Source organism: Salmo salar, chromosome 20 (assembly GCF_965601325.2).
Source record: "Salmo salar chromosome 20, fSalSal1, whole genome shotgun sequence".
In the NCBI taxonomy this organism is placed as follows: Eukaryota; Metazoa; Chordata; class Actinopteri; order Salmoniformes; family Salmonidae; genus Salmo; species Salmo salar.
In genome coordinates, this window is record NC_138310.1 from 69,087,387 (window position 1) to 69,102,408 (window position 15,022).

General features: G+C 43.3%; 1 protein-coding gene across 2 annotated transcripts in view; it reads right to left on the reverse strand.

Annotated features, from left to right (window-relative positions):
• Window positions 1–15,022, reverse strand: part of LOC106581230 (galactosylgalactosylxylosylprotein 3-beta-glucuronosyltransferase 1) — a 109,690-nt gene continuing 94,668 nt past the window's right edge. The window contains exons 3-9 of one of the 2 annotated variants that reach the window (XM_014163148.3): window positions 12,543–12,703; window positions 11,731–11,873; window positions 9,923–9,994; window positions 9,313–9,824; window positions 4,691–4,987; window positions 3,418–3,524; window positions 1–3,152 (exon numbers count right to left, since the gene is read on the reverse strand). In XM_014163148.3, the coding sequence (XP_014018623.1) occupies window positions 3,438–3,524; window positions 4,691–4,987; window positions 9,313–9,824; window positions 9,923–9,994; window positions 11,731–11,842 (1,080 nt within the window). In that variant the 5' untranslated portion in view covers window positions 11,843–11,873; window positions 12,543–12,703 and the 3' untranslated portion in view covers window positions 1–3,152; window positions 3,418–3,437. The remainder of the gene's footprint in view (window positions 3,153–3,417; window positions 3,525–4,690; window positions 4,988–9,312; window positions 9,825–9,922; window positions 9,995–11,730; window positions 11,874–12,542; window positions 12,704–15,022) is intronic. The other variant, XM_014163150.3, reaches the window with a different exon arrangement.

Below are 15,022 nucleotides of genomic sequence, written 5' to 3' on the forward strand. Positions count from 1 at the left end.
TTCACTTTTCAGTTGTTTATTTGTCTTGATAAATGTCATATGGTATCTCTGAGATGGAGTCATGAGGAGAAATGAACAACCTTTAGAGTTACATGCAGAAGAAGTGATTCACACAAGGATGGAAGATGACTGTAGATCAAAGTAGGTAAAGGAAGGGGAAATGTGATTTGCCCTAAGAAAGCATTTAGGGCCTAGTACAGTATGAGCCATAACCTTTGTTACATTATGTATGTACCACTACGAAGCTAAACACTGGATAAGGCTGTTCCATTACATTAAAGCCGTTTCTGACTGTCAGAACAGTTTCGCTCGTTGAACCAACTGTGAGTGTGAGAAAGCCAGGGATGTAAGGAGAAGTTTGAGTTTTGTACCATCAGAGTACTACACTTAACTTATGATTCTATAAGTGATTACAACAGTGTAGGAGCAAGCTCCATTAAATGTCCAAGAGATGAAATTGCACTTCCATTATGTATAACTCTTAGTGTTGTCTGGGTTCATCTCTACAGGGCTCTCTAGACAGGCCCTATCATTTTTCCTAAAATCACATGAATGAACACAATCAATTCTAAGAAAGGTCATTAAAAATGAAGGCTATTGACAGCGATTGAAGTCAGGGCAATACTGAATTGATGGAAAATAATGAAATGTTGTGTCTCAGTTTGTTGGTGTTGCCCGCAAACCTAAATGTGACCTCAGAAGAGCTTGTCTGTGTGTGGTTTCTGAACCTCAATGGTTGAGAGGCACCGATGAGAAAAGAAGGGGTTGGGGGCAAACATGAACAAAGAAATGTTCAATTATAATTCAATTTGACAAGAGGACATTCATACTTCAAATAAATACATAAATAAATATATTTCTATTGATTTTCGCATAAATATACAGACTTTACTTGACATTTTGGAGAATGGAAACAGATCAGAAGACATTGATTCTTGCCTAATGATGTTAATGGTACTGCTGTGCAATCCAAAGCCTAAAGATGAGGTCAACATGAACATTAACAGCCACACATGTTGTTTGATCGCAAAACATTTGGTTTGAATTCCTCAATTAAATAATACTATTTAATAGAAATGATCAGAAATGACATGCTGGTGTATCCATTTGAATACCAATACCTGATGAGGGAGCATATTTTGGGGGGAGCTGTATCCGATGGGGGAACAGTACCTGATGGGAAAACCGCATCTGATCTGATACTGCTTTGGATAATTGAATATGCCATAACTATCCTGGCCATTAATCTCCCTTTTTCATAGTTTGCCATTAGTGTCTTCCCCTACATTTGAGGTATTACTGAAGGATACATTAAGAAATTGAAATGGACATGAAACCTTAAAACTGCAAAGGTATAGCTGAGCATGACACCAATTCACTTGTGCTTGTCATTACGTTTTGCCTGCTATTTCCAAGAATTGTCACAAAGTGTGTCGCAAAACTAACTTCAACCCGTATATGGTACAGTTTTGTCAGGGCAAGAAACTAGGACTGAGCATGCATGCATAGAATGGTGTTGCAGACTGGGGTTCTAGCATGGGGTATCTTGCTAGTAGTTGTCCAAAGCAGAGGATCTTCTTCTAGTTTTCATGGTATATTTGATTTGCCGCCTTACTCGCTTACTGTTCATAGACCCATTAATGAATGATGGTTGTTTCTTGGAAACATTTTAGCATGATTGTCTGCCTACCGCCGATGAAACTGAGGTTAAGTATACAGTAACATTTCTACACTGCAGTGGGCTTATAGAATATTAGCTGTGATACGGGCACAAATATCTAACTTATGTAGGCAATACACACTGTGAACATAGATGCTTTTGCACATTTTACTGTATATCTCGACTGTCAGTGCCTTTAGCTTAGATAACTTCAATTGCTTTCTGTTGTCCTACTCTACTAGTTAGCTACTGTGGTTATATAAACCAGCATACTATATGGCCATCTGCCAAACTGCTCATCATTGGGTAATGGTAATACTGTAACATATGCACAAAGTTGGGTTACACCTAACGTGGTGATGTGCTGTTATACTGTCCATGGCATGTGATTGAAAAACAGGAGTGAACATGTGCTATGCCAGTTGTCATACATTGAGGTGTTTTTGGCAATGCCTATGTCAATTCTTAGTTTTTATTTTACATTTATATAAATTCAGTTGTTACATTTTATCTGAGAGGACCTTACTATGAGTCATCTAATTGTTCCTGTGTTAAATTAGTATGTACACGTGTTTCCACTTAGGAACACAGTCACTAGTGCTTTTAAGTGCTAAGTTAAGTTTTGGGACTTTGACCTGTAATATTGTGTGTCTCCCAAGAGTTAGGAGCCCATCTTGATGTCAGTTATTTCAAGTGAATAACTTCAGTACACACTGAATTACATGTCTGAGAATGACACTGAAAATGGATGGTTCCCCAGCTTTAGCTTTCAAAATGGAGGCAAGAGTCAGTCAGTAGTATTGAACTAGCAAGAAAATGCATGTAAACACAAAAAACTAGCAAATTAAATAAAAGCAGAAATAGTTTTACTTATACAAAAAGGACATTCCTTCCCTTTTTGAACTTTCAGTGTTTGCTGAAGTAGAATTGATCTTCTGAGAGATGACTTGTTCAGATTCTCCATGATTGTTCTGTCTGAAGACGTGGAGGCCATTTCAGTACATGTCTATTAAAGGTCTCTTACAGACCCTACTAAGATCTCAGGATCTCATCCCCTGCCCTGTAGATCCATGTCTATAGAGGGAAAGACAATGGATATCTCATTAGCCTGTTCTCATTGGCTGCCTAACTCCCTCTCTCCCTGCAATGTTTGTGTTGTGCTGTCTCCTGTTAGGACACTACAGACGCAGTATGGTGCCATGCAGGTTCAGAGAGCATTGATCTCCCGTTGATCCTTAATCGCTCAGCTCTCACCGTCTGCTTCATGTTGGTGCTGCTGGCAACATTTAACCTGATAAATATTGCCATTTTGTACTAATCTGTGCTTTAATATGATACATTTGTAATCCCAATATTAAAAGTGTTTAGTTTCAGTCAAGGGGATTAGGATTTGGCCCCCGAGGCAGTCTTTTCTGAAATTATTAAGACACGAACACTGTTTGCACTGGGAGATGGCCTCTTTTTCTTCTCAAGGTCCATATTAGACAACTACCTGGAACAGAGAGCAGGGACTCACTGAGAAATTACACACATTCATAATGAAGTCAATTTGCAGTACAGATCAATATAGTTGTAATAACTCTTTTAGCCCAAAAATGTGGGTGTCTGTAAAAGCAATGGATAATTTAAACAATATCCCGAAATGTGCTTATCACTGGTATACCATTTCCCTGTTCGCCAAAGGTCATAAAAATATTTGTATATAAATTAGTAAAATAAGTCTGAGATGTGAATAATTGAATAATTTCTCTCTTTACCATCGCCCGAGGAGACAACGTCAAATCTCCACGTTGGGGTCTGTAAATCCTTTCTTTCCCTCATTTACAAGGACAGGTTTTTCCGTCCTAGTGTGCCAAACGAGAATCTGTAGAGAAATATCAGAGAGAAGAATCAGCATAAGGCAGCACTCTCACGATGGAACACACACCCATCCACTCCTCCTCTCTCCTCTCTGCATGGGCGGTGGTGATGTTCTTCTGAGCATCTACTCCTAGATATAGCAACAAGAGCACTACAGATGGTACAATAGGAAACCTATATATAAGAATGTACTCCTGCGTGTCAGCTCGACCTTGCTCAACATTATATGATAGTGAATAGAAAGTGCTGCCGTAGTGGAAAAATAAAACTTGCTCTTCTTTTTTGCTCTTTGTAAGTGATGCAGCTCAGTTATTTTGGGTGCGTCACGTACCGGTAACTATAGCCCCAATCAAGCCTTTGGAGTGGGATGATTTGGCTCTGGAGACCGGACTCACATCCAGGAGAGTGATGGTGGAAATGAATCGACGTATAGAGCTCATTTTCTTCCCCTCAGTCTCTGAGCAGCCCTACCTTTCATCTCCTCCACCTCAGTAATGAATTATGCATGAGGTGTGTTTGAGCTGCCTCCACCAGGAGCCAACTCCCACTTTACCCAGGTGTAGATGAGGTTAATAGTCACACTTGTGTCTGAAGAGGTAGATTATAAGGAGGAGAGTTGCCGGAGCACGACTCATCCCCCATCCCTCGCCCTGTGCTCATCTGGGCTGAATGCATGCTAGGATGCCCCCCCCCCTCTTTTCATCTACTCCCTTCCAGGACTGAATATAATCAGGCTGAATATCCCATTATGTGAGTGTGAGTGGTGGTGGGCTAAGGCCCCTGGGTGACTCCTCTCTGCCCAGGGAGAGGCTTAGCAGCTGGGGCTAGGGCCAGGCAGGGAACAGCGAGGCCGGAGATGAAGTGGGCATGAAACACCACACAGTGCCCTGAAGCCGTTTACAATCACACCCACTATGTGAGGGGAGCCTGCCAGTTACCTAATCGATCCGCTGACATTTTTAGCACCTGGTTATATATGAAGTTGTTTTGAAGAGAGTGAACCTGCCACTGCCTCTGCACTAAAGTTGGATCCACAAGAGGATCATCAGAGTATGGATTTCACATTTGCCTGACATTATATAAAATACCAACAGGTAAAATTATTATATTCTGGTGTAAAATGACAGAGTATAACATGCAAAAATAAAGCATCTATTTTGCTCTATCTACCTTAGTGCAATTAGATGCTTTGGGCTCCAGGTCGTTGAGTGTGACCAGCTCCCGGAGCAGGCTGCTCTCCTGGTAGCCTCCCTTCACTCCCCGCAGCTTGAAGTAGGCCTGGGGCTTGAAGAGGATGAGCCGCAGGTTGATGGCGAAGCCCGCCATGTCGATGGCAAAGGGCCGGTGAGGGTCAAATACAGTTTTCCAACCGTACACCTTGCCTGCTGCGTTGACCTTGGGCGACTCGTAGCGCAGACCACCTACAAAGGCCACAGGCCATACAGATACCTTCCTTGTTGACCTCATCTGGATAGAGAAGAAGAGAGGACAGAGAGAGTTAAGCATCTTTGCACTGTTTGTATTTTTAATGAACAGGATCAGTGTATCAGTGTCTATATGAGATGTGCCAACAAGGCAAGATACATTAATTACAGCAGACAATAGTTTTCATTCCAAACAATGATACAAATCGAGCCAGAAAATCTGAAAGCTATGGTGTGTATGTTGCATGTATCACAGAAGCCTTGTAGGGCCACCGTGATGGACCCAGCCTAAGAAGAGTAAACGTGGACAGAGCTAAGTGGGTTTGAGGACCAGGGCCATTATAGAGAGTGGATTGGGAGAAGAAGAGCAGGTTGGTTGAGGAGATGCTTGAAAGGTGCCGAGCCTCTTCCGTTCCTCAGAGGTTCAGGTTTGTCCTTTAATCTTCCAGTATCAAACGATCTCCCGGCCGCCCGCTCTTTGTCGACTGTGTTTCTGCACCTCTAGCAGCGAAAGAGAGCCGCCCAAATCATGAAAGGAAGTGTTCTAATGAGGAGGGCTGAACTGTTGAGTAATTTATCCACACTCAATGCAGTAGCAATAATAAAGGTGCTGGTGTACTGTTGTGGAAGTGCTTTTTAAATGAGGTGTTTAGCAGGGAGAGGAGATGTGTGTGTGTGCGTGTGCATGTGCGTGTGTGTGTGTGTGTGTGTGTGCTGGGTGGGACAACATTCTGGAAACGGGGCTCGCTCTGTGTGTGTGCCAGTATTCTAGCCGTATCTGATGATAACCCACCAGCCCAGGGGATCAGAGAGGAGACGTGTGTGTGAGAACAGGATGGAGGAGGCCCGGGTTTAGGAGTGCAGTTTGGAAACACATCTGGGCCACCGAGACCAGGACTTTGCCAGGCTAGCCACCCAAATAACATTTTGTATGATAGGGTGTTAGGGATGACATCACCCTCTCCCAAGGGTCACGTGATTTTTGTACATAAGAAAACTGACCTTTATCACAAGTTTAGATCATGCATCTTTCCTACGAGTGAAATAGTTGTTTTCCTCAATGGTTTGGTTCTGGAATGAAACTGGCTCTAGCATCGTCAAGGGGGTTGCCCCTCTTCCTCCATGTTACAATGTGAAAATGAATGTTTCCAATGCTGCCACTGACGGGAATCAATGCTAAAGCAGTACCCCGTCTCTCCTCTGTTTAGAGCTGAGCAAGTGAAAATGCCATAAAGTGCTGCCCAATTTTCGTGGATTTTAAGTGTTTGTGCTAAGTTTCCTCTCCCTCTCTCTCTCTGTCTCTCTCTGTGTGTGTAAGCTATGTTTCCTTTACTTGGGGGAGGCCCACAGAGACAGCCTGCCTATGTTCTTGAAGTCAGAGCACAACAAAGGGAACTAATCCCAAACTCTCCAGGTGTATTAATCAATCTGAAGCGGAGGAGATGGAGATCTGTGCTGATTCACAGAGGCTCTAAAGTGAATTGTCATCAGAATAGGCTGATACTGCTATCGGGTGATTATACTGCTATAGGTTGATTATCTGTCTTTAATACATGGAATTGGTGGCTTAGTCCATAGAGAACACAGTAGAAAATGGTTAGTTCAACTCCTTAATGTGGCCCATTTTCATCAGTACACCACATGATACCTAAACCAGAAGCAATATCATTCTATTTACCTTTTATATCAAATACTTATTTGATCATTTTAAAAAGTATTCAATTTAGGTGATATTCTATTCTAAGTGATCTGGTTCACAATGTTGAATGTGGATGCTGACGGTGAATAGAGAAGGATAGATATGATAAAAATAGAGAGGCAGGCGCTGCCTGTAAATACTCCTTGTGGCTTTGGAAAGGCAACATAAGCATTTTTTATGAAAGCTTAATAATTAATGCACCCCTTTACAGTGATGAAGTTTAACTATGGCAGATGCATATTTCATGAGCTACACTACATGACCAAAAGTATGTGGACACCTGCTCATCGAACATCTCATTCCAAAATCATGGGCATTATTATGGAGTTGGTCCCACCTTTGCTGATATTATAGCCTCCACTCTTCTGGGAAGGCTTTCCAATAGATGTTGGAACATTGCTGTGGGGACTTGCTTCCATTTAGCCACAAGAGCATTAGTGAGGTCAGGCACTGATGTTGGGCGATTAGGCCTGGCTCGCAGTCTGCGTTCCAATTCATCCCAAAGGTGTTTGATGGGGTTGAGGTCAGGGCTCTGTGAAAAACAGCCCCAGACCATTATTCCTCCTCCACCAAACTTTACCGTTGGCACTATGCATTGGGGCAGGTAGCGTTCTCCTGGCACCCACTAAACCCAGATTTGTCTGTCGGACTGCCAGATGGTGGATCATGATTCATCACTCCAGAGAACGCGTTTCCACTGCTCCAGAGTCCAATGGCGGCAAGCTTTACACCACTCCAGCCGGTGTACTTGGCATCGCGCATGGTGATCTTAGGCTTGTGTGCGGCTGCTCGGCCATGGAAACCCATTTCATGAAGCTCCAGACGAACAGTTCTTGTGCTGATGTTGCTTCCAGAGGCAGTTTGGAACTTGGTAGTGAGTGTTGCAACCGAGGACAGCCGATTTTTACGCTCTACGCGCTTCAGCACTCGGTGGTCCCATTCTGTGAGCTTGTTGGGTGGCTAGCCTGTTGTTGCTCCTAGACATTTCCACTTCACAATAACAGCAATTACAGTTGATCGGGCAGCTCTAGCAGGGCAGAAATTTGATGAGCTGACTTGTTGGAAAGGTGGCATCCCATGACAGTGCCACGTTGAATGTCACTGAGCTCGTCAGTAAGGCCATTCTACTCCCAATGTTTGTCTATGGAGATTGCATGACGGTGTGCTCAATTTTATGCACCTGTCAGCAACGGGTGTGGCTAAAATAACCGAATCCACTAATTTGAAGGGGTGTCCACATACTTTTGTGTATATATAGCGTATTTTACTTTTCACAATTTACAGCAGTCTCTACCCATGTCTCTCGACATGGAATGTTTCTCATGGTTTGGTCTGGACTTAAAACGGGGTGTAGAGAAACACAATTTTTCTTCTGCTCTGGGTGAGAGAATCTACTTAATGTGATGTAATGGAGCAACAACAGAAGGTTAGGTTGGCCATTACAGTTCCTTGCTGTACGTATTTGATTCAGCCGTTGTTTTTGTAACCTGTTGTATTATTGTATTACTGACAACTCTGGGCAAGAGTTCATGACATTACACTCTTAGAAAAAAGGGTTCCAAAAGGGTTCTTCAGCTGTCAGCATAAGATAACCCTTTTTGGTTCAACGTAGAACCCTTTTTGGTTCCAGGCAGAACTCTTTTGGGTTCCATGGAAAACCCTCTGAGGAAAGGGCTCTATGTGTAACCCAACAGGGTTCTACCTGCAATCAAAAGAGTTCTTTCTGGAACCAAAAAGGGTTCTTCAAAGGGTTCTCATATGGGGACAGCAGAAGAACCCTTTTAGGTTCTGGATAGCATCTATTTTATATGAGTGTATGAATGATTTAATTTGTACCAGTTTTCATATTTCAAATGTCAGGTCAAGCTGAACAAGCTGGCATCTTTCCATTCAGGTTAATTCAAGTCCAGATCACAACAACATGACATATCCAACTGCAATCTCTTAGATGGATGTCTACTTTCACCCTCTTCACATGTAGCTGTTATAGCCATCCCCTCCATGACTTACACCTGTTAGCAGGTCGATGAGAATGGTCTGATATTTACTGCTCTGTCAGTTGGGTCGGAGTGGTTTCTCACTGACTCTCTCTATCGGTCAGCCCAGAGGCAGCTAGCTCAAGCTCAGCCCTATAGGTTGTTACTCTCCCCTATAAAGAGCGCTGGTGCTGGGTGTAAGTGATGGAAGGATTCTAGGGAGAGGGAGAGCACTCTGCCTGATTTCCAGGGAAAGGTAATAACCGGCCCATCGATACGGATCGCACCATTTACAACCTGTCCCCTTCACACTAACAAGACCTGAGGCTAATGCCTCAGGGCCTAACAGCATCCATTCAAACCAATCTGTCTTGAGTCAAAATGGATGGCCTGAGGCACTGATTACCAAGTTCAAACATATCCTCGGACCACTGTTGTTGGCAATGGGAATCAAAATATTTCACGTAATAACCACAATATATTACTACTGTACTAGGAGTAGGAGTAGCCACCATTCATGTTAAAATACATTTGTTTAATTCTTAAATTAAATTAGGAGCCGTGTAAAACGACAAAACTATGTACATTATGTGCCGTTAACTCCCCACTACCATTATATTCAGTGACACTACAGTGAATCTAGAGGACCGTATGTGGCCATGAGCTGCCAGTGCGGCCCAGGACTGTACTGACCTCTTCAAACAGCTCCAGGCTATAGGTGTTGTCGTCATCAGCGAAGTAGACAATGCCCGCCTGGCTGCTGTTGGAGTTGAAGGTCTCTCTGAGCCAGCGCAGCGCCAGGTTCCTCTGCATGGTGCCCCGGGGTATCCTGGGATCCCGCGTGTCCGCACGCAGCTTATAGTTCCTGGGAGTCTCCACGTTCAGGTGGGTGTAGTTGAGACCGGTTTCCCGGAGCATGCGTGTAACGAGCGGGGTCCTCCTCTGAGAGTCCTCCACCAGGATCCAGTGCAGGTTGGCCACGTGGAGGAAGGTGTTGGCCAGCCGTGTTAGCTCTGCCTTCTGGACTGGACGGCTGTAGGTGGGGGTGATTATGTGGATGGTGGGCAGCACGTCGGACCATGGCGGCGGCCGTGTGTACACGTACTCCGTCCTCACCACCTCCACTATGTCCTTATCAGAGGAGCAGTACTCCTTAGAGTCGCTGGCCTGGCCCGCCTCCCTCCGCCCTCTGTCGGCTCCGTCATCTGCAGGGGAACAGGAAGACATGTAAGGCATTAGCACGCCCCGGGAGCGGGGTCGCCCGCTGTATAATCTCAGGTGACACAATGCAAGAGGCAAGTACCTGCAAGTCGGTGTCGATGGACTGCAAGCCTCTCTGGTATGATAAAGATCTCTTTTACAAGGTGGTGACAGGCTGCAAAAAGCGAAAGCAGGCAGCGTGAGGTGAGCGGACATCATGGCTACAGTATGGTTAGGGCAGCGGCTCACCTGGCTGCCCCTACTCATTCAGCTGGAACAGCCGTGGCAGGGACAGGGTCTATTCCAGTAGTGGAGATATGATTATGTGGCCCCCATAGCCCTCTATGATGGATAGAATATCATTATTGGATCATTAACATAGTTAATTTCTCCCCACATTGTTCCATAGCTAATGGCAATCTTTATCGGTGCTCAGTTAGAGCGGAGGATCCTCTTTCAGACATAAAAATGGTATTTCTGCGTCACACAGCAGATTAACACAATCTCCTGATGGCCAGATGTTCTGCGGTGGCTGACAGAAAGCAATCTGGCAACCCCCTGCTCCTTTTAAGACCAAACAAAGAGAAGGCTGCAGATGATTTGTGGAAACCTGCCTATATTACCTTGATGGCAAATGGAAAGAGACAACGAACGCTATTGATTTACTGTCACCTTAAAGGCCCAGTGCTGTCAAAAATAAAATGTTTCTGCGTTTTATATATATATATATATATATATATATATATATATATATATATATATATATATATATATATATATAAATAAATAAATTATCCTCTCTGAATTTTATTTCAAAATGACAAGATGTGGTGGGTTGGCTGAGAGAGCCACTGACTTTTTCTACCCTGAGGAAGGTGACAGTCTTTTAGCACAGCGATATAACTGCTAAATATATATATATATATATTGCCACACTGAGGTTAGTATAATACTGTGACATTGTGAAAATTATGCTAATGCTGTTTTAGTGTAAGAGCAGTTTGAAAAAAACAGATATTTTGGCCTACCTGGCGACATCACCAGGCGGTATAAGTTAATAGACCAATAACAAAGAGTTTCAAACCTCTCTGCCAAAAACAGCTAGCTTTCAGGTTACATAGGTTACACTCAGGTTACACTCAGACCACTCCCAGACTGTCCTAGCAAAATTCTTGCTTGAGATATTGCTATTTTTGTTTCTTTTTGACAATTTTAATTGAAAAAAATAATAGTAAGGTACTTCATTGTTACCCAGAAATGATTTGATATTGAGATAAAAACAGCTGCATTGGACCTTTTTAATATCGTTCTGTTCACCAGACAGAGTACTGTACTCACACTGTTGGTTTATTATGGTCAATTAGGGTCACATTTATGGGGGGGGGGGGTTCATAATGTGAGAGTGTGGTAACATCTCAGGCTTGTGTACAGTATGTGGAAGCCGCACAAACACATTGACTCAGGAGATTCAATAAAGCCTGCCTGGAAGCTATTAGGGAACAGTGATTATTATTTCAGATGCTGATTAAAGGGCATTAGAAATTAATTTAGTCTCCTTTTGATTTGAAAAGTCTGCTACATTTTAACTGCTAAATAGATTAGCTGAATGACTGCTGAAGAAGACCATAGCACCAAGCACAAGCTGCAGATGGGGCTGTGTGAATCAAAGGACACTTACCAAGTAGTGTATTTTTGATAGCCTTAACTGACAAATTACCTATGTTACAGTCTGATAATGCACACCACCACATAGGGATCTGTAATAGACCCTGTGGAAGGCATGTGTTATACTGTATGTACTGTACATGATATTCTGTAACTGGGCATGTGACCTGATTGGATTGGATGAATTGGCTGTTGCATATTTCTACACCATTCAACAGAGGACCTATGAGAAAGTGGAGGATGTACCCTTGTGGATGGCGAGGAGCGGAGCGATTGCGCTTTGGTGCCAAACGGTGATGAGCAGAGTCCACGGTAACACTATCAACACGATGGCAAGAATGTCTCTTCTCTTCGGCATCTCCAGGATTGGTTTTATGTCTCTTCATTACCTGCCAGGAGAGAGGAGGAGCGACAAACATCAGCAACAAAGGCCTCTAGCTAAATTATCCTCTCTGAATTTTATTTCAAAATGACAAGATGTGGTGGGTTGGCTGAGAGAGCCACTGACTTTTTCTACCCGAGGAAGGTGACAGTCTTTTAGCACAGCGATATAATACCACGTCAATTCTGTTTATCTTCCCGGCGTATAAATACTCCATTTATACACATGCTGTCAGGCAGAAGGCTTAATTTCCAAAGTGTGAATGCATCTGACACAACATAAGCCCCATAAAAGGCTTCCACTGATAAAGAAATGGGTCAAGAAGAGTTTTAAGCAGTTTTTTTCTGCCTCAGTGGAGAGCAGGCAGAGGGAAGTCCTCAAAGGAAATTGCCATTGTTGCGCTGCCTGAGTATCTAGAACTGTATACAGACAGGCACTATGTGGAACAAATCATTTTGCCCCTTTTGAATATGCACATTTCATTGCTTTGGAATATCAGTGATTAGACTGATGGATCAATGTGTTTGTGCTGTGGAAGGCATCCTTGCTGTGAGACTACTATGGTATCATTGACTCATTAAAGCCTATCATAAGCTGACCTATGGCCATATTACAATGGCTGAATGTATTGTGCTAAACATGTTGATGAGTATGGTAAATTACTATGATTCCTCACCCACGGTTAGAACTGGATCACGGCACCATCAATGGTGCAGCTGGAGGAGCCAGGCACACACAGCGCAGCAGCAGCACGTCTAGCAGAGTGGTGTGATCGTCCACGACATCTCAACCAGCCATGCCTCCTCCTCACACACCCAGGAAACACCACCCGGAGACCTGGATGGAAAACAACCGGTCAGGGCTTAGTCACCACATTATGTCATCAGTCAGTCACATTATAGGAAGACATGACATCAGTCACATTAGGATGCCACTCAGACCAAACCCTTCCGGAAACACAGCCCCATGTTTACCAGCACTCCAAAGATGACAACATCAACTCAGTGAGCTTCATTCTTGTGTCAACTCTAGGAGTCAATGACTGTACTCAAGTATCGGAAAAGGTTGTCTAGCAATCTACCTAAACTGCATGTGCATCCACAATGTAATGTCCCTGTCTCAACCATCACAGAACTACCATTCAAGAGCAGGAGCAGCGGAGGACTACTGTACAGAACTCCAATTAGGGCTAACGTCATTCCACACTGGGCAAAAACTGGTTGAATCATCATTGTTTCCATGTCAGGGCTCCCCAACTAGCAGGCCCGGGCCCAGGTTTTAACCCCCCACTCCCCCTCCAAGTTTTCAGAGAAAAAAGCAACTAATTTTAATTGTTGGACATAAACATCTGTCAAAACACCAGGAAATCAACTCCATGTGATTTACATTTTGGAAATCTGTTTCCAAGTATTCCCAAGCATAATAGAGAAATATGTGATCGTATACAAATATAAGCAAGGTTTGAAAGAATTATGTTTTAGTCAAATATTATATCTGCTTGGGCTTCTTGCGGTCAATTTGCAGTCTGCAAATTATTTGTGTGATTATGTCACTGACCCCCAACCATCAACTCAAGAAAATAATCGGCCAGTGGCTGAATCTAGTTGAGGATCCCTGATCTATGTGATGATGTTGAATCAACGTGGAAAACTTATGGGATTTGCAAAAAGCTATCAACGTCAAGGCATTTCTATTTTTTTTCACCTAACTTTGAACCTAAATCCAATGACAGGTAACAATTTTTGTTGATTTCACAGTGAATTCAGGTTAGTTGACAACTCAACCAAATGTAAATCAAAACTAGATGTTGAACTGACGTCCAGTGGGTCCTGTTTACAGAAGGAATCTGTGGCAGTGACAGGTTGTTTTCATTTCTCCCTAAGATGTGGATACTGGGAGAAGAGCATACAGCCACTTCTCTTGCCAAGAGTCTGATGCTGTGGATGGAGAATGGTGATGTTATGAAACAATTAGCATCCTATCTCGTCCAAAAGCATGGGAATGAATGAATGCCACGGTGAGCCAGGATGTCTGTGTATGCTGCAGCTCAGATATTGGTCAGCTGCAGATCGACTGGGTGTATATTTTTAGACACTTTGTGATGGAAGATCAAATGAACTGCAAAGTTGTTTCTTTTATCTTCTTCAGAGCGAACAACAGGGGCCCAGTCTTTTATTGAGGCTTAGTATAAATGCAAATTGCCTCTGACCTGGTAATTCGGTAGGGAGTGTATTTGCTTGAAATGCACAAGATTTCTAAACAATCTCTCCTCACAACGACCAAGCTCGTCCAATTTACAGGATGTTTTCTGAGAATTCAGACCAAGCAGATGAAAGCATGACAATCAGGAACACTATTTTGAATGGACTGACAGGAAGTGGAACAGATGGAGAATACTTCACTGTATTGACAAAAATATCCGTGCTTGCTTCTATCATCACTGCATCCATGCTCACAAAGCACAGTGATGTAGGTTACATGTTTCTCAATGGGAGTGCTGCAAGAGAACGTTCCCTTTCTTCAGCTCAACACATTGTGATGGATCAGAATAAGACAAACAACCTGGACATTGTACAGCACAACAATCTGTTAACATTTCAGTCCGTCTTTCCTTTCTCAAAGAGAACTAGATAACAGATGCATCCTGACAGCCGTCAGCTTCTCACTACAGTGTTATGTTACACATCTTGATTGAAAAGGATGAACATGCTATGGTCTTAATCATCAAGAAATCATTAGAAAAACAAAGTCAAAACATTCCCAAATTCACATCTGCTGACATGAGAAAGCTGAAGACGCTGAAGTCTAATCTCTGCATGTCTCTCAATGCCCAATGTCTGAGCTCAATACCAGGTACACTAGGTAGCAGTCCCAGCTCAATACCAGGTAGACTAGATAGCAGCCCCAGCTCACTACCAGGTAGACTAGATAGTAGTTCCAGCTCAATACCAGGTAGACTAGGTAGTAGTCCCAGCTCAATACCAGGTAGACTAGGTAGTAGTTCCACTCAATACCAGGTAGACTAGATAGCAGCCCCAGCTCACTACCAGGTAGACTAGGTAGTAGTCCCAGCTCAACACCAGGTAGACTAGGTAGTAGTCCCAGCTCAATACCAGGTAGACTAGGTAGTAGTCCCAGCTCAATACCAGGTACTCT